Source organism: Sceloporus undulatus, chromosome 5, assembly GCF_019175285.1.
Source record: "Sceloporus undulatus isolate JIND9_A2432 ecotype Alabama chromosome 5, SceUnd_v1.1, whole genome shotgun sequence".
Lineage (NCBI taxonomy): Eukaryota > Metazoa > Chordata > Lepidosauria > Squamata > Phrynosomatidae > Sceloporus > Sceloporus undulatus.
The window spans coordinates 80719276-80742808 of record NC_056526.1 but is presented as its reverse complement, the minus strand read 5'-3'; the positions used below and the strand labels follow the sequence as shown (position 1 = coordinate 80742808).

At 40.0% G+C, this 23533-nt stretch overlaps 1 protein-coding gene across 5 annotated transcripts in view; it reads left to right on the top strand.

The window, feature by feature from the left end:
• The window catches only part of GRAMD4 (GRAM domain containing 4), a 116150-nt gene that overhangs the window by 27717 nt on the left and 64900 nt on the right, over nucleotides 1-23533 (top strand). For all 5 annotated transcript variants that reach the window (XM_042469575.1, XM_042469572.1, XM_042469573.1 and 2 more), the window contains one exon: nucleotides 15236-15446. In XM_042469575.1, the coding sequence (XP_042325509.1) occupies nucleotides 15285-15446 (162 nt within the window). In that variant the 5' untranslated portion in view covers nucleotides 15236-15284. The remainder of the gene's footprint in view (nucleotides 1-15235; nucleotides 15447-23533) is intronic.

The following is a 23533-nucleotide window of genomic DNA, read 5'->3' as shown; positions in this document are numbered from 1 at the left end:
AACTGAGGGTTTTGAAAGAAAGGGCTTTAATAGGGTGCTGTACTATTTTAATTATAATGTACAGTATTCAATTGCTTTTTAATTAGTTTAATTATATACCTAAAGTTGCATTAATATTCTGAAATGGGTTCTGAAATTATTATTATTATTATTAATTCTGAAATTATTATTATTATTATAAACAATTTTGTACTTGTTTTAATGTGAAACCTGTCTGTCCCAGGTTTTTTTTTTTTTGAGGGGGAGGAAGTGGGTATAAATTAAGGTGATGATAATACATTTTGACAAATTGACATTCTGTGTTTCACCTTGTTTAGACTTTTTTGTTAGGAGCATTTAGGTAGGTGCAAAAAGCAAGCTCTAAAAGCACCGTGTTAGCCAAAGAGGGAAGGAGGAGCTTGTCTTCTTTGTAGGGCTCTGGGCTCATCCAGCATTCATGCAGTAAGTGCAGCTTTCATGGAAAGGGGGCTTGTTAACTGAGAAAATGTGAAAGCGATGGGAAAAGGAACCAGTAGGCTGTTTAACTGAAAAGAATAATCCCGGAGAAAGGCTCTGTTTGGGTTTCACAATCAGAGAAGCTTTGTGGCATTGCTTGGTAGCTGTGTACATAAATATTGCAGAGGAGGCGGACGAAAATGAAATGACGAAGAAGGTTCTTTGTGTTTTTCAATTTTGAAGAATAAAGCAAACATACAAGCCTTTGCCTGCATTCATTGTGCTATTTTGTTTGGGTTTTTTTGCACTCATGTTTGATGAGAGCGCTCCACCTTTTCTTATTTGCACAGGGCTGATTCATATGTGTATATATACATACATTGTTTGTTGCCACATTGCTTGATGACTCTTAAGCCTAATGCATTTAAAAAGTGTAGGCTGAGGAGACATGAGTGTGATATTCAAGTTCTGTCTGCCTGTGGTATATTTTATTTCTCACTGCTGCCCCATCCTTTGCTGTCTTTTTGTCTTGAGATGGTGTATAAGGCTCAGAGTGCACAGCGACTGTTTTAAATCCAGATCTGTTCTAGTTATGTATGAAGCAGTGGAGTTAATAGAGTAGTTTATTTTTTTACTATTTATTTATTTATATTGTTAGTACTATATTGTTTAGTATTTATATTGTTTGTTCCACACTTTGCTGCTGGAGCAACTCTTGGATCGTCTCACATGTCAAGGAAAGCATAGACTCTAAAAACCCCTTTTTATTTTTGGAGAGGACAAACATTATCAATTTATAAATTTTATTAATTTAACAAATAATAAACAGAAGTGACACACTACAAAAGGGAGAGAAAATTGATGGAAGAAAGGAAAACAAGAAAATGTTAAGCACCCCTGTATTTCCCGCACAGTATTTTAGGGTCCTCATATTTCATATCTGGAGATTGCATATTTTTGAGAGATTGATGACCATTCGGGAACACTAGGTCAGGTTCCTAGGCGAAAAGGATCCTGTTGTGTCCCTGTTCAAACATCTCCAAACATGCATCCATCTCAAAGATATCCTGACCCAATCACTGTTTTTGTTATACTAAAGTTAAAACCATCAACTAGTCCGGAATCCCATTGTTGATTCCCAGGACAAGTCATTTAGCCTTTGTTACCTGGCCAGATAGCCCATCGCCTAGGACTAGTTTTAAAGTATAAACATGGTTTTAAAACCTAACCTCTACACACACAGCCCAGCCCACATACATGCCCACACTTTGTGTATGTTCTGTGTCACCCCTGGACTTTCCAGTCTGAGCCACTCCAGCTTTCCACGGTCTTCTCATTGGACAAGTAATTATAACACCACTGTAAACCCCTAAAACTCCACTATCCCTTTTCCATATTTCCATTTCAGTTAGCTCTGTATGCTGCGTTTGTTTGAATTGCTATCTTGCGTGAGTGGTTGCACTCTCCATTTTTCTAAATAAAACCTTCGTGATTCACCAAAGACTGGGCGTCCTCCCCAGTCAGTACTGGTATACACTGGTGCAAATGGTCCAACGGTTACCCAAGCCTCTTGCAAAGCTAATTTCCCCAGTATTCGAAGTAACACTGACAGTTGGTGGGGATTGCCCCCCCCCCCCCCCCCCCAACACACTGCTCCTTGGGTAACAAAAACTCAGGCCAAAATTCTTAACATTACGATGGTATTATATATTTATTTAATTTATACACTGTAGGACCAAAGCACTTGCATTAGTTAACAAATACCACTAAAATAATAAAGCAGACGTTAGAAGACCATTAAACAAACAATCCTGTTAAAAGAGTAATTGTAAAAAGTTAAAACACATTCAGAGTACAGCAAATAAAAAAAAAAGTTGCACACCCTATTAAAAAGTATTTTCTCCATCCATTTAAAAGCTCAAGCAATCCACAGGTCTGAGTTTGCAAGACCTTAGCAGGGCTGTTAATAACATTGTCTTTTTAATTTATGCTTTCCCCCCTCCAATCCTCCCCCTTATCATTCACTCACTCATTCATTTTTAGTGAGATCTCACACACTACATTGGAGAACTCGGTGTGAGTGAGTGAGCAAATGATGGGGTGAGTGAGATCTCTGCAGTGAGATGGGAACCAGAAAAAAAGCCAGGTGAGGCTGATATTTTTCCTTTGTCTGATGTGCCCAAAGATGACAAATAGAAATGGAGGGAGTTCTGTAGTCTAAGGCCAGCTGGCAAGAAGACTCTTTTCCTTTTCCTTACCAGACTAGCTTGTGAGGGTGGTGGGGCTGCGAGGAAGCCCTCCCCTGAACATTGTAAGACTTGTTTGAGAAGCCAGAGTCTTTCAGATAGTCTGGACATAAGTTGTATGCGGTTCATATGAAGATCAAATTCAGTATGGCTATAGTGCTCTAATGCATCTGAATGTTGTTAGTCTTGCTATCATGACCACTCAGGACTAGAAATAGCTCAAAGAGAAAAGATCCAGCAGCTATCACCTCTTCTTCATAATGGTAGAGTGGTTTCTGGATGATAGCTGGAAAAAAGGCAAAGCCCAGTGGATCTGACTCCTGAGGAGGGCTGTTGATGGACCCTGTTTTCCTTTTCTCTTTCTTCCTTAGTCTGTTCTTATTCAATCCCCCTTGCCCCCATTTAATGACAGTTGGAGCGGTTTTCTGTTAGTGACAGTGTTATTTTCCATTGTGCACATGCTGTGTTCTGTTTATACGCTGGTTTTGTGACCTTCAGACCTTCTCTGTTAAGTAGCTAAAGTTTGTAAGCACAGCACAGAGTTTCTGCGTATGATGGGATGTTGTAACTCTCTATGGCTTCCAACTCCAGAAAGAAAAATATAGAACACAGCTCATAAAATCTACTTCAAAACTAGCAAGCTTGCTGTTATATGTAGGATAGATTCTTCCATGTTTGTTTTTCGAAATTAAATATCTAAGTTTTGATTTTGTATCAGTATTCAAAGACTCGCATTGAAGAATCTGTGAATATCAGCACTAAATCACAGTTGGCTTGTGGCATTTCATTGTTTTTTATTGCTCAAATTCTGACCTGACATTATACAGTATATATACTGTATATATACTGTATTTCTTAAGTTCTTCAGGACACATTGTTTCTTGCTCTTCACAGTTTCTTCTCTTTTTCAGATTTGTGATACAGGCACAAAAATCTAGTTGTCCAGTAATAATTGAAACGTACAAAATTGGGGTAGGCAATTGCTGTCTAGATTGCTAAAAGAGACCGACAGCAGGTTTTGCCTCTTCTTCCTGTGTGATGGAGTCTCCTTCTTTGGAGGTTTTGAAACAGAGCCTGGATGGACATCTGTTGGGAGTGCTTTGATTATATCATCCTTCATGGCAGAGGATTGGACTGGATGGTGCTTGTGGTCTTTCCAACTCTATGATTCCTCATACTGATATTGTTCTTTTGTGGATCTACCTTTGCCTCCTCTTAAGCTTTGTCTGCATGTGCCAAGAGGTCCATTTCTCTCCATTCTCTCAGTATCCTGTTTGGACGACGCACAGCCCAAACCCTGGCACTGGTGCAAATAGACTAGGTGATGTCTAGCATATTCAGCACCAGAACTGGACAATAACACTGTTAAAATCAATTAAAAATAATCTACCTCATACTATGGATCTTCCTGGAGGATCTGGAGTCCTCTGTTCCTGTACCCCAGTGAATGTCTCCACAGGCATCCTGAGCTGCCTAGTGAGTCCACCACTGTTGCCAGCCACTTGCTCTGAAGTCAGAGCGTGGTGCCCAGCCATGTGATAGTTGCTGGGCATCTTGCTCTGACCTCAGAAGCAAGTAACTCATGGTGGCATTGGGTGCAATGGGTGGCTGAGTGGGACATCTGTGCAGACAGCTGTCCCAGTGTGAGAATTGAGGGCCAGGTAACAGGGCCAGGTTCGTGTGGCTACGGGGCAAGGATACAGGCTGCCCCTGGAGTATCCTAGTCTGTGCAGAAAGAGCCTTAGTCCTACTGCATTTTCCCCCCAGCTCCGTGAAGTTCTTTCACTCCACTATACTTTTTGTGAAGCTTAGTTTACAGCACTCTTTACCTATAACAGGTTGTGGGGATGGCAGCATCAGTGGGGAACTGGCTGCCGTTTTCTCTTTTTCCCTACTGGAATCTCATAACTCAGCTTGTTCTCATGTGTTGGAATTCTTTTCCTTATCCTTTGAGTCATCTCAGTGAGCAGCTGCTCACTAAAGGTGGAGAATCAAGGAGAGAGTAAGATTTCCAGGTAGGCTTAGGTCCAGGCACGTTTCAAAAAGCGCCAAGCTCAGCATTTGCCACAACAATTGTATCCTGAGTTCATATTAGGATTCATGCTTACTCACAAAATAGTTTATCTTCTACAAGTGTTGTTAATAAAGATGTAGATCTATCAGCAAAACAGCTTCAGCTCTTCCATTCTACTGCTGTCTGTCTGTCTGTCTCTCTTTCTCTTTCACACACATATAGTGCTTTCATACCTGTCTGGCTAATGGTTCTATATAAGAGGGAACAAGTATAGCCTTTGGGCATGTGACACCCCCCCCCCCCCCCACAAGATTATTTTTGTGCCCTCGATCCCTCTCAAAATCCCCCCTGACCATTATTTTTCTGGAGCAAAAGTGTGTCAGGAGGTGCATACACTTGAAAAGACATTCAGTCTGTGTGGAGTTCATCACTTACTGGGGAAAGAGATTCCCCTTCACACTTAAATGGTTAGAAATGGATAGTTTATTTGTAATGGCACAATTTTTAATAGGGAATAACATCCTGATTTCTATGCTCTAAAATCAACTGTTGAAAGAGCTTCATTAGAATAAGTCAGCATGTCACCAAAATACACTTTCTTCGTTATACAGTACTGAACTGAAATTTATCATTGTGCACTGCTTATGAAACTAAGCAACACAAAACAACGTATAACACTCTCATCTGTTGAATGAACTAACCTTTTTAGAAGCAAACCTGCCATACCAACATGCCATACACTGTAATTTACTAAGCATGCCTTTGTGTACACCAGTGATTGGCAGCTGTGGTCCTCCAGATATTTTTGGATTGCAGTTCCTAGCAGCCCTTGCATAGTAAAGTAAAATGAGAACAGCAATCCAACAACATCTTGTTGGCTGCTGTTACCCCTGTCAGCTGTGTACACTAACTTGGAAATTAATGTAATTAAAGTTAGTGGAGTTTACTTCTGAGTAAACATACAGATGATCTTTTCCCATTTTTTAAAATAAACTGATTAGCGGTTGTTTAATCTAAACTGCTGTTGGTCAGCTTGGAAGAATGTGGAAATGTTCCCAAGTTAGAGCCTGTTGATAAAAACTTCTGTTAATGTTGCAGAAATGAGCCTGTGAGTTAACTTGGCTGTCTTGCCAACTCTTAAATCAAGTGGATCTAACCCATGCTGTTTAAATACTGGTGGCGTAAGAGTGCATTGTTTAGAGAATAATAGATTTATTTCAGAGTAGGGTAGGGCTAGGCACGTTAGTTTGTTGCCGCCAAACCGTGAAAAAATGTGTTGTGGCGTTTTGCGTTCGCTGTGAAACAAGTTTTGTGAGCAGGATCTAACTATAGGATTCATTAACTTTTTTGTGTACATGCATATGTGCAGAAAGAGAGAGAAAGAGAAAGAGATTTTGGTTCAAGTGACTAAAGCTGTCTGCAGCTGGTGGCAAGTCTCCCTCCACCCATCTGAAGAGAGAGCAACCAACACATTTCTGAAAACTCTTTCCTGGATTTGAGCACTTAGGGGCTATACAGATGGGCAGCATCCAGCTGCCCCTTTTCACCCCAGATCAGTGCCGCAGTAAAAAAACCCTACATCCATGTGAACAGGAATGTATATAAGAATATGCAGAATGTTACTTTGCTTAAAGCAGGGATAGGCAGCTGTGGAGACAACAGGCAGATTAGAATCTTGGTACTAAACAATGGGAGGGAAGCCAGGAAAAGGTTCTGCCCCCAGGAGTGAGCATATAAGAAGTAGGAGCAGGTTTGAAAGGGGTTGGTGTTAGGTGTGTCTGAGGGGTGAAGAGCCATTGAGGCTAGGATAGGCTGCTGTGAGGAACAGCTAGAAAGGGTTTAGGTACCCAAGAAAGGGATGAAGAGTGTCCTTAATTATATTGTTGTAGTGTCCTGCGGAGACATAGTGTTTGGTGACTTGTGGAGTCTCAGGTAACCAGAAGTGTTATAAGATACAAAAGTTTAATAAAGGTTCTGTGAGAACTTAGTCTGTAAGGGAACATACAGAAAGCCATAAAGAAACAATTACAAAGATAAGCTAAAGAAACTGTGAAATTTTGTGACTAATAAAGTATTTATACACTGTATCCATTGTGAACACCATCTGCTAAAAGAGATACTGTATTCAGCCTGATTTGTAAATAAATTTATTACTTTGTCTCAACAAGCAGCTGTCTGAAGTGATTTGAAAAACATATTAAAAATACTACCAACATTGAGAAAAGTGTTTTAGGTTTGAGACACATTAAATAGTACCAAACTGTGGGGAAAAATTGAGATCCAGAGGGCTGGAATCAAAAGAGAGTTATAGTGCAGGAGATATGCAAGAGAGTCCTGAATTTGAGTCTCTCAGTAGAGAATTGATGGGGTAGTGGCCATCACTGCCACATAATTGGTGGCAGTGGTGGAATCAAAAAGACCCATTGTGCTGCCAACTGAGTGAAGACGTTGGGTGGGTGACTCTCACCTTCACAGCAACTGTGGGACTCCAGATGTTTTTGTTCCACAGCTCCTCTTAGCCACCTTACCCAGTGGAGTGATAAAGAGAAGTGCAGTTTGAAAACATTGGAAAAGCCCATCACTGTAGTTGCCCACTGTGGCAGAGAGTATGCATAGATATCAATTCCACCACTCCAAATCATTGCAGTACTGTATATGAGTCTTCCCTCCCTGCCACCAGTGAGGTTATAACAGTGATTCCCAAAGTGGACAGTACGCCCACTTGGGGCCAATGGAAGGATCCATGAGGGTGGTGAGGTAGAAAGGGGGCAGTAGTGGGGCGGTGAGGAAAAAAGGGGGCCGGGCTTCACTCAAAGTATTGGTATGCACAAAAGACAAGGAGAACCAGTGGTCTTTAGGACCTTGGTGGGGATGATGAATACATTAAACTTCTTGTCAGGGTACCCAGAAAACAACCACACAGCCTCACTGATTATTTGTGTGGTGGTATCTCCTGCTCTTAGCCTGTCTTCCCTTACCAACATCTTTTTATAGTACAGTGTGCCCATATCATATGCAGGCGTGCCCTATAAGCTGCTTTAACCTTACGCGGAAGGTTACGCCTCTGGGAGTATAAAGGTGTGCACAGCGTGCTGCACGTGGGAACGTTCCTCCATTAAAACAAATGGGGTTTGAGCATATGTGTTTTTCCCAATACATGGGGGAGGGCGGAACAGATCCCCCATGTATGGAAAGGGTCCATTGTAGTGGCAGTTAGGAAACTCACACAAGGCTTGGGCACAGGGCATTTTTTTTGTGATTCAGAGAGGCAACTTTTGGGGACATACCGGAGCAAAGAGTAGGAGCACATGGTGGCGAGGGAGAGGTGGCGGAAAAAAGAAGATTTCAAATTTGGGATCTTGCTTAAGCTTCCTGAGCTTTGCTGGGACTTGGCTAGCAGGTTTTAGTTGCACTGCTGCTCCTGCTTTCTTTCATCAAACAGGCTGAGAGAAGAGGTAGCAGAAAAAACATTTTTTGGAGAGTGGACACTTGAAGCTGTGGGGGGAAGCCATGGCTCTGGGGAAGGAGTATCTGTATTCGATTCTTGGAAAGAGTCCATTGTCTTGGAGCGGGTCCTGTAGTTAAAATCTCTCCCTTTCTGGCCCGTAACAGTCTCCAATCCAGAGCATGTGGCCTCTGTAAATGCCCTACACACACACCAGCTGTGCCTTTCTCTGCCCCAGTGAAAGGCTGAGAGTCCCTCCTCTGGAGAGAAGCTTCTTCCTTGCACCTGGTCACCCTGGGAGCAGAAACTGGGTAGCTACCAGAGCAGCAACCCAGAGGCCTCTGTTCGCACTGGCATTTGCTTCAAGGCTGGCACGGGTGAGAGGCTTCTCGGTTACTTCTCAGCCAGCTGCTCAGTTGCTGCTCCCAGGATGACATGGCACAAATGGCACAGCAACTGACCAGCCAGTCAAACAGCAACCAAGAAGCCTCTTACCTGTGCCGGCCTTAGCTGCAAGGCTGGCATAAGCAAGAAGCTTCTTTGTCGCTGCTCAGCCAGCTGCTTGGTTGCTGCTCCCAAGGTAACTGGCTGCAAAGGGAGCAGCAACTGAATTTGCAGAAGAAAAGGTAAAGGTTTTCCCTTGACAAGATTATCTAGTTATATCTTACTGTAGAGGGTGGTGCTGATCTCCGTTACTAAGACAAGGGATCCAGTATTGTCAAAGACGATTCTGTAGACATGTGGCCAGCATGATTACGTGGAGAACAGTAGACCTAATGCCAACAATATGTGAATATGTGTGCTAAGGAAAGGAGCCGGTAGTTCCAAAAGGTTTGGGGAAAACTGGGTTATAATAATGCTTTTAACAAGTGCCCAAATACTTAAAACATCTTCTGGCACCCAAAATCTGAGATAGATTTTATATGTAGTTGTCTGGAAGCATTCAGGAGAGAGAAGAGGGAATGGGTAGCACTATCAACATGTCAGTCAACTGTTAGGCTTTTTGTGCGAATATTGTGTTTATGTGAATCATAAGTGTTTGAATCTGAATTTATGTGAATGCAGGAGTGTAGAAAGGTGAAAGAGAATGTATTCTTACTAATTACAAGAATGCAGATATGCAACTTAGCATGGACCCCCTTGATTTGTTCTATGTACCTTAAGAATTTTGATCTGAGCAATTGTACTTGTGAGCAAGCTGATGCCTGACCGACATCTCACCCTGGTTGTGTGTGTGTTCTGTTGCCTTGAGAACCTGTGTTTTGCTCCATGTGGAGCAACATTGAGGCCTAGCTGTCATGGCTACAGAATGCAGGTTAGACAAGAATCCAACTCAACTAGCAGAAACCTCATAGCAAATGAGTACACAGTGGACTAGGAAACCAGCAATATACAGTTATTGTGAATTAGTTATAATCATAAATGGTGCCCCCCCCCCAAAGGGAACTATGCTTGTGGACCATCATCCAGAGTGTAGGCCCACATATAGTGCATAGCACTAATCTAAGTGGATTCTATTAAAGCATGTGTTACCATGGCCAGGTCAGACTTCTCCAGAAATAGGTCCAGTTGCCACATTATTTTTAACTGTACAAATACACTACAGACCTCAACATTAGGAGGAACCTCCTGACAGTAACGGCTGTTCGACAGTGGAACACACTTCCTTGGAGTGTAGTGGAGTCTCATTACTTGGAAGTCTTTAAGCAGAGGCTGGATGGCCATCTGTTGGGTATGTTTTGATGGAGAGTACCTGCATGGCAGGGGGTTGGACTGGAAGGCCCTTGTGATCTCTTCCAATTCTGTGAGACTCTGTGCTGAATCTCAGAGTATACCAAAACTACAAACCTGTATCATTGCGGGGACTGTAACCCTATCTAGTAGAGAATCCATATTCTGAGATTTGCCTTTCAACTGACCAAGAGCTCTCAGTCTGGTCTAGATTAAGCTTCGTTTTATTCATCCTTAGCCAGTCCATTACAGATGCCAGGCACCATTTTAGCACAGAAGTAGCTCGCTTGGAATTAGATGGAAAAGAGTAACAGATCTAGTGATCATTAACATACTGGTGACACATGACTTCAGCATTCCACACAACATCTCCCAATGGTTTCATGTGTATGTTAATATACATAATGCACTGGTTATATAATGTACATAGCACACCATAGTGCAGTGGTTCCAAACTTTTGGTCCTCCATTTTATATTTCAGATCCCAGAAGCCCCAGCCAACTTGGCAAACAGTCAGGAATTATGGAAGCCGAAGTCCAAAATATCTGAAGGGCCAAAGGTTGGGAATCAATGGCATATTGGACAAAACAGAACCACAATGGACTCCATAGGCCAATGGCCAAGAGTCAAATAGGAATCCCCCAGCACTACCTTTTATGACTGTCTCTCCAGGAAGAACTGGAACCATTGTAGAAAGTGCCTCCAAGTCCCATCCCAGTGGGACACTGTGGTTGATGGTACTGAAAGCCACTGAGATGTCAATCAGAACAAACAGGCTCAATCCCCTTGTCTGACAAAGATCATCCACTAAAGAAACCAAAGCTGTCTCCAATAATCGGGCCCAAAGTCAGACTGATATGGATCTAGATAAGGATCCTTGGAGCTGAGAGGCCAACACACATTCCACTACCTTACAGAAAAACAATTATTAGAGATTGGACAATAGTTGTCCTTATGCACCTGATTTTGGTCACTTGAGACCTTTTCCAAAGTTAAGACCCTTGTATTGTCTTCAAACTGATTTCACCCATACAGCTTGTCTTAGCTTCACTCGCCATGAGCTCTTGAGCAAAGAAGGGAGGAGTAGCCCAACCAGGAGCTCCCAGCACCTGCACACTTCCCTTGTACTCCCCAGTGCCCTCTTCTCTCCAGTGAGACACAAACATATAAGTAACCCAAGGAAAACTCATTTTTCATTTCCCTCTCCCTAGATGGAAATGCCCTGTATCCCAAGTACACACTAAAAAACTACCATTAGATGCAATAGAGAGTAAGGATACTGTTTTCTAAAGTAGGAAGGATTAAATCAAGTTTCTAGGTATCATATTTGGAGCATCCTTTTCTAGGCAGTTTTCAAAGTATTTGTCTTAGTCTCTTACAGCTCAAAAGGGAGGAAGAAATGTGACATCTCCTTTAAAACTACTAGTAACTGGTTTTTGTTTTGTGTGTTATTTTTTGCTTGAGCTTTTGTGGATATAAGCCCACTTTTTCCGATGCAGTACCAAGGGACAGTGACTCCTCCGAGCACTGGCTTAAGAAGCCGAAATGTTACAAGATGCCAGTTACATTTAAAAACACCTTGGAACAAACAACCTGCTGGGAAAACACTAACTAAATCTCTGACACTCCCTAATTGAAATAGTCACTTGATACTAACAGAGAATTAGGTTTTTTGGTCTAAGGTTTTTTCCCATGTCTAGGGAAAAGGACATCTGATTCTTTTTGGGAACTAGTCTCTACCAGCCTGGCCACAATCTTTCCCTGTTTAGTCAATAGAGAGAATCATGGCTGGCCCCCCTTTGTATGTCCTCCCTCTCCCCATGTCAGTTCCATTTTGTCACACCAGAGTCTTCTAAAACAAGCTGAGGAGATAGAGAATATAATCCCAGTTGGAGGGTTGGAAGGAAGTGGAACAGAAAGCCAGGAGAACCTACCATATATACTTGTCTATATGTCAAAAAAATTATGTCAAAATATTGACCCCAAAATCCTGGGCCGACTTATATATGGGTCAGTATGGTAATCCTGCTCAAAAAGTTCCTAAAAGAAGTGCTGACCACCACCCCATTCTTCTTACTTTGGCAGTGCTGCCCAGGCAAAAGACAAACTGTGTGCGTGTTTGTTCCTGGTTTGCTAGGGAAATTAAAAAGCCCCGCTGCATTTGCAAGGAAAAGAGATGCATTTTTCTTTCTCTGTGTGCATGTTTGTTCCTGGTTTGCTAGAGAGATTCTCAAAATCCACTACATTTGCAAGGAGAGAGAGAGTGTGTGTAGTGACTGGTGCTTTTATGATTCCCTTGCTTTGTCCTTTACATCCTTTGTTACGTGCCCCTAAATTGCACCCTCGACTTTTCCATGGGTCATATCAAAATTTATCATTTTGGCCCCAAAACCTGACCCTCTACTTATACACAAGGTTGACTTATACACAAGTGTATATATGGTAGTAGTGTACCAAATACTGAGTATTATATGCATGTGTTGAACTCAGTAGTCACCCTTGTTCCATCAAATCTTCTTTTGATATTGTGACGGTATGCAGGAAGCAACTGCCATCCTGTGCTTGAGCTTAGGTAAACTGCCACGAGTTCCTTCATTTTCTATATCTCTTTTTACTCCTACCCCAATCTTGGTCTTCATTTTACCCCATTTGCCTTGGTCTGTCTCTTGTAGCCTTCCAGAAACTAAAACTGTCCATTTCACTCAGTTTCAACCATGACTGACAACAGCTTAGCGTTTTAGGCCCCACGGTTCTCACTATGAATCAATCTTGGGAGTTACTTTTCTTATGGTAATGGAATTACCATTTTCTTATTGTAAAGATAATTTTCTTATGGTAATGTCTGATTTGTGTGTTTTTATTTTGCATGTTTAATTCTTATGTGCTTGGTAGGTATGACATGACATCATGAACTTATTAATTCCTTAATAGAATTCATATAGTTATAATGCTAATTCCCTAACAGTAGCTGTTTACTTTTTCGAATCTTTCATTTAACAATCCTTGTACCTCAGGAAAAATAGCTCTGTTGGAGTGTGTTATAGGGAAAAATCTAAGATGCATTACTCTCAAGGTTCAGAGATCACTTTTATGTCAATATGTATGCAATTTCATATATGTATGTAAAGAAGATACTGAGTGGCAACTGCAGTGAAAATGCTTTCTCCTGTTTCCTCTTCACTGATTTAACTTAATGTATATATTCCACCTTTCCCCCAAACCTGAAACTCAAGGCAGCATACAAAGAAGAATAAATACAATAGAGTTAAAATATTTAAATATTAAAATATTAAAAATACTGTTAAACTAAAATAATTTAAAACATTCAATTAAAAATGTTTCAAAAATTAAATAAACAGAAGGACAGCAAAGAAGGCATTGTAGCCTCCTTAGGAAGGGAGTTCAGAAGCCTATGGGCAGCCACAGATCTTAGACCCCCAACCAGCTGTGCCTGTGAAGATGGTGAGTCTGAGGTCTAGTCTGTATTGTAGAAATAATACAGTTTGACACGATTTATCCATGGATTCAACTAAAATTCAGAAAAGCAAACCTTGATTTTGTCATTTTATATAAGGAACACCATTGTATTTAATGGGATTTGACCATCCATGGATTTTGGTATCCATGGGGGGCGGGGGTCCTGGAACCAAACCCCAGTGGATATCAAAGGCCCACTGTAATTATTATTAAGAGGAAAAACAATAGTAAATACGTACAGCTTTTTGGAGTAATTAAATTGCTTCTCATTCATGATCCTGGTAGTGACATAAACCATTATTTTTGTATTTAAATGTATTCAACTGAATGGCTTGATATTGAGTGTTGTTGTTTATTGTTAGCTGCCCTCGAGTTGTTTATTGTTAACCGCCCTCAAGCTGCTCATGATTTGGCCAAAGTATGACAGCTTCACTTTAATTATCTTGGCTTCCAGGGAAAGCTTGGGCTTGATCTGTTCTAGGTCTCATTTGTTTGTCTTTTTGGCCATCCATTGTATCCTCAGCACACTACTCCAGCACATTTCAAATGAGTTGATTTTCTTTTTATCTGCTTTCTTCACTGCCCAGCTCTCACATCCGTACATGGTGATGGGGAATACAATGGCTTGGACTATTCTAACTTTTAATGTTTAGTTGCATATCTTTATTCTTTCATTGCTGCCCTTTCCATTATTGTTATTTCTTGACTGCGGCCTCTGTTCTTATCAATGTTTGATCTAAGGTACAATAAATGTTTAATTATTTTATTTCCACATTGTCTGGGTTGAATTTATGTAGATCCTCTGTGGTCATTATATTTGTTATCTTTATGTTCAGCAACAAGCCTGCCTTTCCAAGTCCATGATATTTTTCACTAGTAGTATACCTCAGATTATTGATGTTCCTTCTTCCTATCTTTACTCCTCCTAAGTCTAAACCTGTGTGTGATATTTTCTGCATAAAAGTTGAACAACTAGGGTGATAATATGGAGACTTGCCTGACCCCTTGCCAACTGGGAACCATTCTGGTTTTCCATATTCTGTTCTAGCAGTTGCCTCTTGTCCTAAGTACAGATTTCTTGTTGGGACTATCAGATGTATTGGCATTCCCATGTCTTTAAGAGCTTTAAGAGTTCCATAGCTTTTAGTGATCTGTGCAGTCAAAGGCTTTGCTATACGCTATAAAGCACATGCTTTTTTTTTTGTTTGTTTGTTTGGAATTCCTTGGTGGGCTCCATTAGCCATTGTAGGTTTGCGATGTGGTCCCTAGTGTCTCTGCCTTTCCTGAACCTTGCCTGCACCTCTGGGATTTCTCTCTCCGTGTGTGATTGAAGTATTAAAAAAAACCCTTATTGAGTGGTATCAAACTCTTCATGTCATAATCATGCTTCCTTTACATACAGTACCATCATGAGTAACAGTTCATTTTTATATTATGTGGACTCCCTCTGAAATTTTTATTGTTGACATGATATATCTGAATGGATAGCAGAGGCAAACAGTGTGGTTTTCCATCAGTGATAACATTCTTGATGGGTTGGGTTCATACAAGAATACACCCACTTAAATAGTCTGGACTTAGTCATGAATCAGTTGAGTCCCATATATTTCAGTGGGTCTGCTCTAAACATCTCTAAATGCATCTTGATGCATCCATGAACAAAAATAGCCATGCTTCTATAGACAGCCACTTTGCTAAAATAAATGGATTTTGAAATACATGCTTTAGTGTGCTTTTTCCTTTCTAAAACGAGATTATTATTTCTGCAACAAGCATTCAATAAGTGATTATAAGAGCACTTTGCATAATTAGAATGTTTGTCATATCATGAATGTCCTGAAAATAATCTTCTACTTGCCTCTTCTGCTCCCCTTTGTGTTTTACAGGGACTCCAACCGTCATGTTAAGATAAAGCAGAAAGGCGTAGTGCTGAACATGCTAAAGAGGTTAGACAAAATAAGATTCAGAGGTCACAAGAGAGATGAGTTCCTTGATTTAGCAGAGTCTCCCAATGCTTCAGACACTGAATGTGGAGATGAAATCCCTGTGAAAATACCTCGTACGTCAGGCAAAGACAGCGATGAACTGAGAGACTCTGTAAGTATTTGAATTAACCATGTGCATATTATTATCGTTTTTGCATTCTCCAGAAACCAGGCAGAACAGTACAATGGGATGGGGCTGGGAGCAAAGTATCAATGACTGAAGGGTTTCCTGATAAAAAGTTCTCCTGGGCGCATCCAACAGGGAGAAAATTGAGCATTTCACCTTCTAGCATTGATGGATGTTTCATCTTTTTGCTAGATTTTTTCCCTTCCCTTTCTCCCAATGGGCGATGGATTCATACGGCAGCCTCAGGGCTAGCAGTCTTCCCTTTCTTCTCCAGATACACTCAGAACACACTGTCAACTTGCTCTCGCTGACATTGGAGCACCAGTAGATGAGCAATAGTAACAGAATTTTCTGTCAATCAAGGCTTCTGGGAATGGGTTTGCACCCTGTTAATTTTTTTGCCCCCCCCCCCCTTGCAAATGCAGGACAGCTAAAAATGTACACACAAGCAAACATACATGCCTTGCCTGGTATACAAATGTAACATGGAATAGGAAAAGAAAACGTGTATTTTTTGGGGAACATATACACAAATTTAAAGAACATTTTAAAAATATATGTTATTTTAAAGAAAAAATATGTCTGCTTGGATAAAAAATGAAAATACATGCAAACGTGACTGAACATATTAAGAACATATGCTGTCAAAGAGCAAGAGTAATTATTGGTATAGTATTGGAGGTTCTTGCAAAGGCTTAGTTTATGGGACAGGTTTGCAAGCTGTTCAGAATTTTCTGCAAGCTGTTGTTCAAAATTGTCTGTGAAATATATGAAATACAGGTTGTCCCCAGAATTCCCAATTCCAAAATACTCCAAAATCTGACACTGTTTAGAGTTATGTACTTGTAATGTATTTGTGAAGCCGGAGAGATGCGAGGATCTGTGGGTGGCGTGGATCTGTGCCAAGCACTGCACTTGGATTCCCACCATTTCACATATGCTCAGTCTGTCTCTGGCTTCATTATGTATATGCAAATACAGGTATTTTAAAATTGGAAAGAATGCAAAATATGGAACAAGCATTTCAGATAGGCGATACTCACCCTCTATATATTTTTTAAAAGAATTGTTAAAATGCAATTATATTCTGTTGTTAGCATGTAATTAATAGTTTTTTTGGTTGATGGCGGTCTAAATTGGCCTACAACTACAAGAATTTTATTTATCATTATTTTCTTTGAAATTCACTTTATTTACCATGGGTTTCAGAAACAGTCTACAAATAGTGAATCAGCACACATCTAAGGTCCAAAACACACTGTAGAAATAATCCAGTTTGAGACTCCTTTTATTCCCAAACTGAGTGCTAGGGAATCCTGGGAATTATAGTTTATTGTGGCACCAGAGCTCTCAGAAAGAGAAGGCTAAGTGTCTCAGAAAACTAGTTCCCAAAATTCCCTAGCATTGAGGCAGGGCAGTTAAAGCGGTCTCAAAATTTCACTGATCCAATGGGTCTGCTCTAGTTGGGACAAACAATTGGATTTTGGCCTTTGTTTGGTGCTGTGTAGTAATTACTGTTTTTTATTACATCTGTGTAATAATTTTATTTAATCTGGAATATGTTACTGCTTTGCTAAAATCTGCTGAAAGGACACAGGAAAGACTAATGGAGAGAAACAGAGAAAGGAAGATTGCTTGGTGGGGGGCCAGAGGGCAGTTTCAGTCTGTTTCATTCTGTCTCGATACGTCTGTGATCTCATATAGGTTTGCCTTTCCCAGCACTTAGAAATTATGTAACTTTGAAGGAGATATTGAACCTAGGAGTGCTTAATTCATGACAGAATTCATTACTGAAATATATCCAGTAAGAATAGATTAAAACGTTCCTGCTTGGCTGTAATGTGCATTTTCTTACCACTACTCTGTTTCTTACCCAAACAGAGAAAACATGGACAGTCCATGGTCAGATATCATAATATTCCTAATTTTACCAAAAGCAAGTGAAATTCACATGTATTTGACTTAGATCAGATCAAAGGCACTGAAGAGAACACTCAACTGCTCCATGTATTATTTATATGATTTGACCCTCCCAGCTCTAGATGTTTTTTTGTTGTGAGTTCCCATGTTTTCTCTTGTGTCTGTTTGTGTGTAGCAAGAGGATTAAACCTAGAGCCCTGAAAAGTCCTACCCCTTCCCAAGAATCCTATAACCAGTATTGCCAACTCCCAGATCCAAGAGAGTAGAAGGGTTCTACACGTTCTGGCTAAAAGACTCTCCACCTTTTCCATGCTGTTGTTGTGAACAAATTCTCAGAACATTTTTTTAGGTAGAAAAGAAAACTTCAGAAGATTTTTCCTCTTTTTTGATCTTCTGTACCTCACTACTTTTGGACCTGAGACATCTTAGTTCTTGACATCTTTTGCACTTGAGTTGTTGGCGAAGGCCAGACCTAGGCCTGAAACAGACAGGCCAGAAGGTCTGCTGTCGAGCTGTGTTGGGGGCATGGCGTTTAGACAATGCACACCCCCAAACTGTGCGGAAGCCGTGTTTGGGCCGCTTAATGTGTCCCAAACCCAGCTGCAAAAGGAGCAGAAAAAACCACTCCTTTTGCCAGCCAGATTGAAAACCATGGCAGCGGCCTGGATTGGGGCTGGATGAGTGCAGTTGCCGTGGCCTTGGTGAGAATGGCACCGTAGCAGCCGCAGCTTGCTCTATCAGGCCTGTCTGCTTGAAGCCCTAGAAAAACATGTAGTAAAAGTAGAGCATAATATTTAGTAAATTTAAAGTGGATCCATTTTTTGAGATCAACCTAAGTCTGGAAGGACCAAAGGCTACTAAAGTAAATTGGTGCAAGAAAGTTAGATGCCTAAAACAACAACAACAACAACAACGAAAGTATCAATGATATCTATAGAGGGTGTCACTCTGTTCTGAAACATTGTGGACTTGCCTGCTCCAGCTGCTTAAGTTAAAAATAACCTGCTCTATTCCATGCCATGGCAAGGTAATGGATAGATGAGCTCCTATATTGATTCTACAGCATGACCTTGATGTGTGTGAATTAGGATGCTGGTCAAGATGGCTGAGTCATAAGTATTTCAGTTCACCCACAGTGCACAGTTCACCCACAGAATGTGAGGGCTTTAAAACACTTGCTTCCTATGTACCTGAGTGTCAGATCAACTTACAACACAGGTTTGATAGTCCCTTGTGATTATTTAGTGTTTTTTATGGGCTTCACATTTACTGGTTTTTTATTTGTGAGCTTTGGGTGTAATTACTACAATAAATCTGAGTACTTAGGGTGCTTCTTAAGGCTGTCGCTGAACCTTTTCTCAAATAGGGGTCTAGATGATGTCATTTTCCATTTGTTGGTCTCTCAGGCTTTATCATTGCATCTTCCATCTTTTTTCTTGCATATATTTCTATATATCAATAACTATTATGAAGGAAAACACAGAATACAGTTTCTTTTGATGGGTACTGAGCAGGCTTGATAAAAATGATTTTTTAAAAAAATATATGCAAAATTTGGGTTTTTAAAAATTTCAATTGGATTTTTAAATTTTAACCAGATTAAAATTATGATTAAATAGAATCTTCCCACTAATTTTTTAAACTGATTTAAATCACAAAAGTTGTATTCTTTGAAGAAGCCATTTAAATCAAAGTAACTCTAGTATTGAAAGAAGTCATGTGGTTTGAAGCAACCTCAGAATGTTTTCTTTTTGTGAGACACTCCTTAAGAGATCTGGATTAACTGTACTAACCTTAAGGCAGGGGTGTAGTACTGCTTTGGAGTGCCTAACCATCAGGCCATATGGCTTTTCATACCCCTAACTCCCCAACCTGAACACCATCTGGACTTGTTGGTAAGCCAAGAACCCTGTTTTCATTTCCTCCATAAGGGAGGGCAAAAGTACAAATCCAGATTCATACCCAGCCAGGTGCTACAAGAGTTGGCTGAATTTCAAGCCAGGACTCTGCTGACTTCTAAAACACCAGGCAATAAAAGCAACAAGGGAATTAACATCTTAGCCACAGAGGTGTCTGATTCTACCCCATCTTCCTCCTACATGTGGCTATTCTAAGGAGGAAGAGCAAATGGGACCCTACCTCCATTCCATTGCCCTTGACATTATAGAATCATAAGAGTTGGAAGAGATCACAAGAGCCATCCAGTCCAAACCCCAAATTATGAACTTTCTTACTTTGCCAGGCATCCCTGGAATGTCAATAATTTTATAGATAATATAGAATTTATTAATGATTGTTTTTATCATTATATGATTTATTAATTTTTAGGTTCATTAAGATTATTTGAAAATAGAAGTAAAGGCTTGTTGTATTGTTGTACATTACTTGCAGTTGGAATATATTCTAGGTCAGTGGTCCTCAAACTTTGGTCCTCTAGGTGTTTTGGACTGCAATTCCCAGAAGCCCCAGCTACCTTGGCCTACTTTCAAGAATTCTGGGAGCTGAAATCCAAAACACCCGGAGGACCAAAGTTTGGGGACCACTGTTCTAGGTCATCATAGTCTCTCTTCTGAGCAAAGCTCCTCCACTGAGGTATTTTGCTTTTGATTGTGGTCAGTCATAAACACACTCCAAAACATTCCCAGTTCTTTGTCCATAGCGTTTTAGAAGTGGAACATGCCACAAAACATTGCCTTGTGGAATGCTCTTGTTGTGGAGCAGCCAGTCAGGGACACTCCATTTAATTTCCCACCTTCCTGTTTTCCCATCCTACTCCATTCCATTAGCATTCTGTGTCCACTTAATCCACACTGGACTTAATTTGCACCCCTTCACTTGTAACATTTTTCTTAAGGGATTTGGGTTTGTCAATTACCCAGGATTGTGGATATCTTTCTCTTGTGCATGGATAGTGTTCTTTTGGCTGCCAAGGGATTCATATTTGGAATATGAGTTTACTTGCTAGGATATAGAATATTGCTTCTGAGCATGGAAGCTCATGCAGCCATCCTGGATCACAGCCACTGATAACTCTATCCTCTTTGATGGTTTCTAATCCTTTTAAAAAGCTGCCTGAACTGTCATTGATATTTCCTCCAGTTACATGATTGGTGCTGTTCTGTATCTTCTTCCATATAGTGCTGCAGGTAATACTTCATATATATAGTTATATATAAAGATAATTATGCTCCCTGCCAACTGCCATGGGGCATAGATGCATTGTGCACTGGGTAGTGAGTGAAGACAAGGATCTATGTATGGAGAATGCCCCTTCTAGGAGGTTTGGCTGGTTGAAGGACTCTTTAATTTCACATGCCCTCTAGCATATTAATGAAACTGAGTTAATGGCTTTATTGGCTCTGGTTGGTTTTTATTCCTGTGATATTTTTCCATTGTATGCACCATAGGGTTTTTATCATTCAAATTTTTGGGGGGCTATCCTACCTTTGTGTTTTCTCTGCTCGGTCCTGAAAGCCACTGAGTGACCGTGGGCAAGTCACATGCTCTCAGCCTCTAGGGAAGTTAGTGGCAAACCTCCTCAGAATAAGTCTTACCAAGAAAACCCCATGATAGGTTTGCCTTAGGGTAGTCATAAATTGGAAATGACTTCAAGGAACATAACAACAACAACAACAACAGCAAATGCTTTCCTTTCAGTTAAGAGACAGAATATAAATATTTAATAAATTCATTCCTATCTTAGCATTTGTACATGAATCATCATAAAACAGCATTCCTGTCCCAATTGTAACTCCAGATTATGCTTAAGAAAATATCGAAACTTTGAATTTCCAAGGGGCATTTACAGTTGGTGTTGTTCCCATATTTAAGGGCTGGTGAGCAGTGGTAAGCAAATCACAGCATAATATTATCTGTTCTTTGTAATAATATAAGATTTTATTAAATTGCTCTGACAAGGCTGGTCCTCGTTTGTCCAAGCATCAGTGTGCCTAGAAGAGGCTTGCAGTACAGTCATATCCCATGTACAATATAATCCTCTAACATCCAATAATTGTCCACCCCTGCTATGCATACTTATTGATAATAAATCCCACTGAGTTTAATATATTTTACTGCCAAGTAAGTCTTACTGAACTTATTTATACTTTTTGATGTTTCACCTTTTAGTTATTCCTTTTTGTGTCTACCTTTTAGGCATACCTTTTTATGTTTATCTTCCTACTCAGGTAGACTGACTTAAGGCAACCTACTAATTCAGGTAAACCTGCCTAGGGTTGCATTATTAGTGTCCCTTTTCCTCAGGTGCTATTTAGAGTCATTGACTTCATTTATAATTTAAACCCATTTCTGCTTCATCTTTTAAGAGCTCCGCATTGCTACAAGTAAAATATTACATGAATCCATCAACACTTCTTGGAAAAGGATATGTACAAAGCAACGTGCATCAACATGCATTCCTGCCTCTGTTTGCCTTACTAATAAAATAATATGGATACATAGGGATACAGTACAAGAATCTAAACAAAAACCAAAATACATCATGGAAATTGACACATCTCACTTAATTGTTCTGGCATTGCTTCTCATAGTAGTTGATACAGGTGGAATCTGAACAGGATACCTATATTGTGTCCAATTTCTTGAATCTAGATTCTGCTTCAGTATTCTTTCTAGATGAAGAAGAGCAAGCAATTTTCTCAAAGTGGCCCTTCAACCCTGACTCTAGCGTTTGCTCTTGAAATGATACAATTATGAGACAGTTTTATGCATAACAGAGTATAGTAAAGCAGTGAATGGGGGAACATATTTTCAGGCTTGTGAAATCTGCAACCCAGTTTGCCTACTCATTCTTGTAGTACGTGTTCATGAAACACTGATATTATTTGCCACACGTGACTGTGCTTTTTAAAAGCCTCTATTTGCTTCTTACCTTAGCACTGGGAGTTTTGATTTACTGTTTAATAGGCAAAGAGAAAATAACACAATTTCACTGGATCTTACAAATTCATTTTCAAGTACTCAAAAGCAGTGAATGATCTTTGAAGCCTTCTAGGGTTGAAATTTTTCCAGTTTGTTCTGAATTTAACTTCACTATATTTAAGTGTCATAAAACTTTCCTGGATAAGTGAAATCACATTGCAAGTAAGATTTGCACTATTTAACAGGAAAACTCCCTTGTCTTTTATTGATTTGTGTAAATATACTGATAAAGGAAAGGTGCAAAAGAAAATGCTAGTAGAGGCATTTGATTCTTCTGGATTTTTTTTCAGGGCATGTGTTGTTATACTGACAGAAACAATTTTTTCAGCTGATCTAGGCACTAACAAACGAGGACGATAGAAACTTCTGTAGTGATATCAGATGGGGGTCATTTCAATCAGGCCGGAAATCCAACCTCATGACATTGGGTGTAGTATAGTTTTAAAAATAACATTGTTTTGTTTGTTTGTGTTTTGTTTTGGGATATTAGACATGTTTGCTTGCTTATACTTCATGCCAAGTGCATAAATTTCATCCTATTTGTCAGTAGCGGGAATTGTACTTTTTAAGGGGTTGCCTTGCTGAATAATTTATGTCTGGGTTATTGTGATTCTGTATGCGTGCAGAATAGTGCAGAATCAACTGCTAAATGAAGGAGATTAGGATTTCTGCCAGTTACATAGCTAAAAGTGTAAGGAATGCATTGTTACTATCCAGAGACTTGGTTCAAAAGGTTAACACAGAGACTGATCATGAAAGTATACACCAGTGCGACAATTTATTTTATATTTATTGTGTTACACACCTTTTCTAACTTTCTCCTTTCATAGAACTAAAAACAGTAGTCATACATGGTCTTCCATTCAGGCACTGTAAGTTCATGACATTTTTAACTTCAGCAGTTTACTGCATCATATGCCTTCATTCAATGCCCTCAGACCAAACATCAGGTTTAAGACAGAGCTTGAAACACTAGGTTTGGAATTATGTTAACCATTAGAAATCGAGAATATAATTCATTACCATCAACATTAGTAATTGAAACAGTTTAATTAGTTAAATACTTGTTAGCTCACTGTATAAAGTGTTCGTTTTGAGATATACCATGGGATTTACAGAAAGTGGCATGGGGATCGTAATTCTTGACCATAGGGAAACGTTTTCTTATTTACTCCTTCAAAGGTTCTCTCTTTGTCCATTTGAAGTTTCCT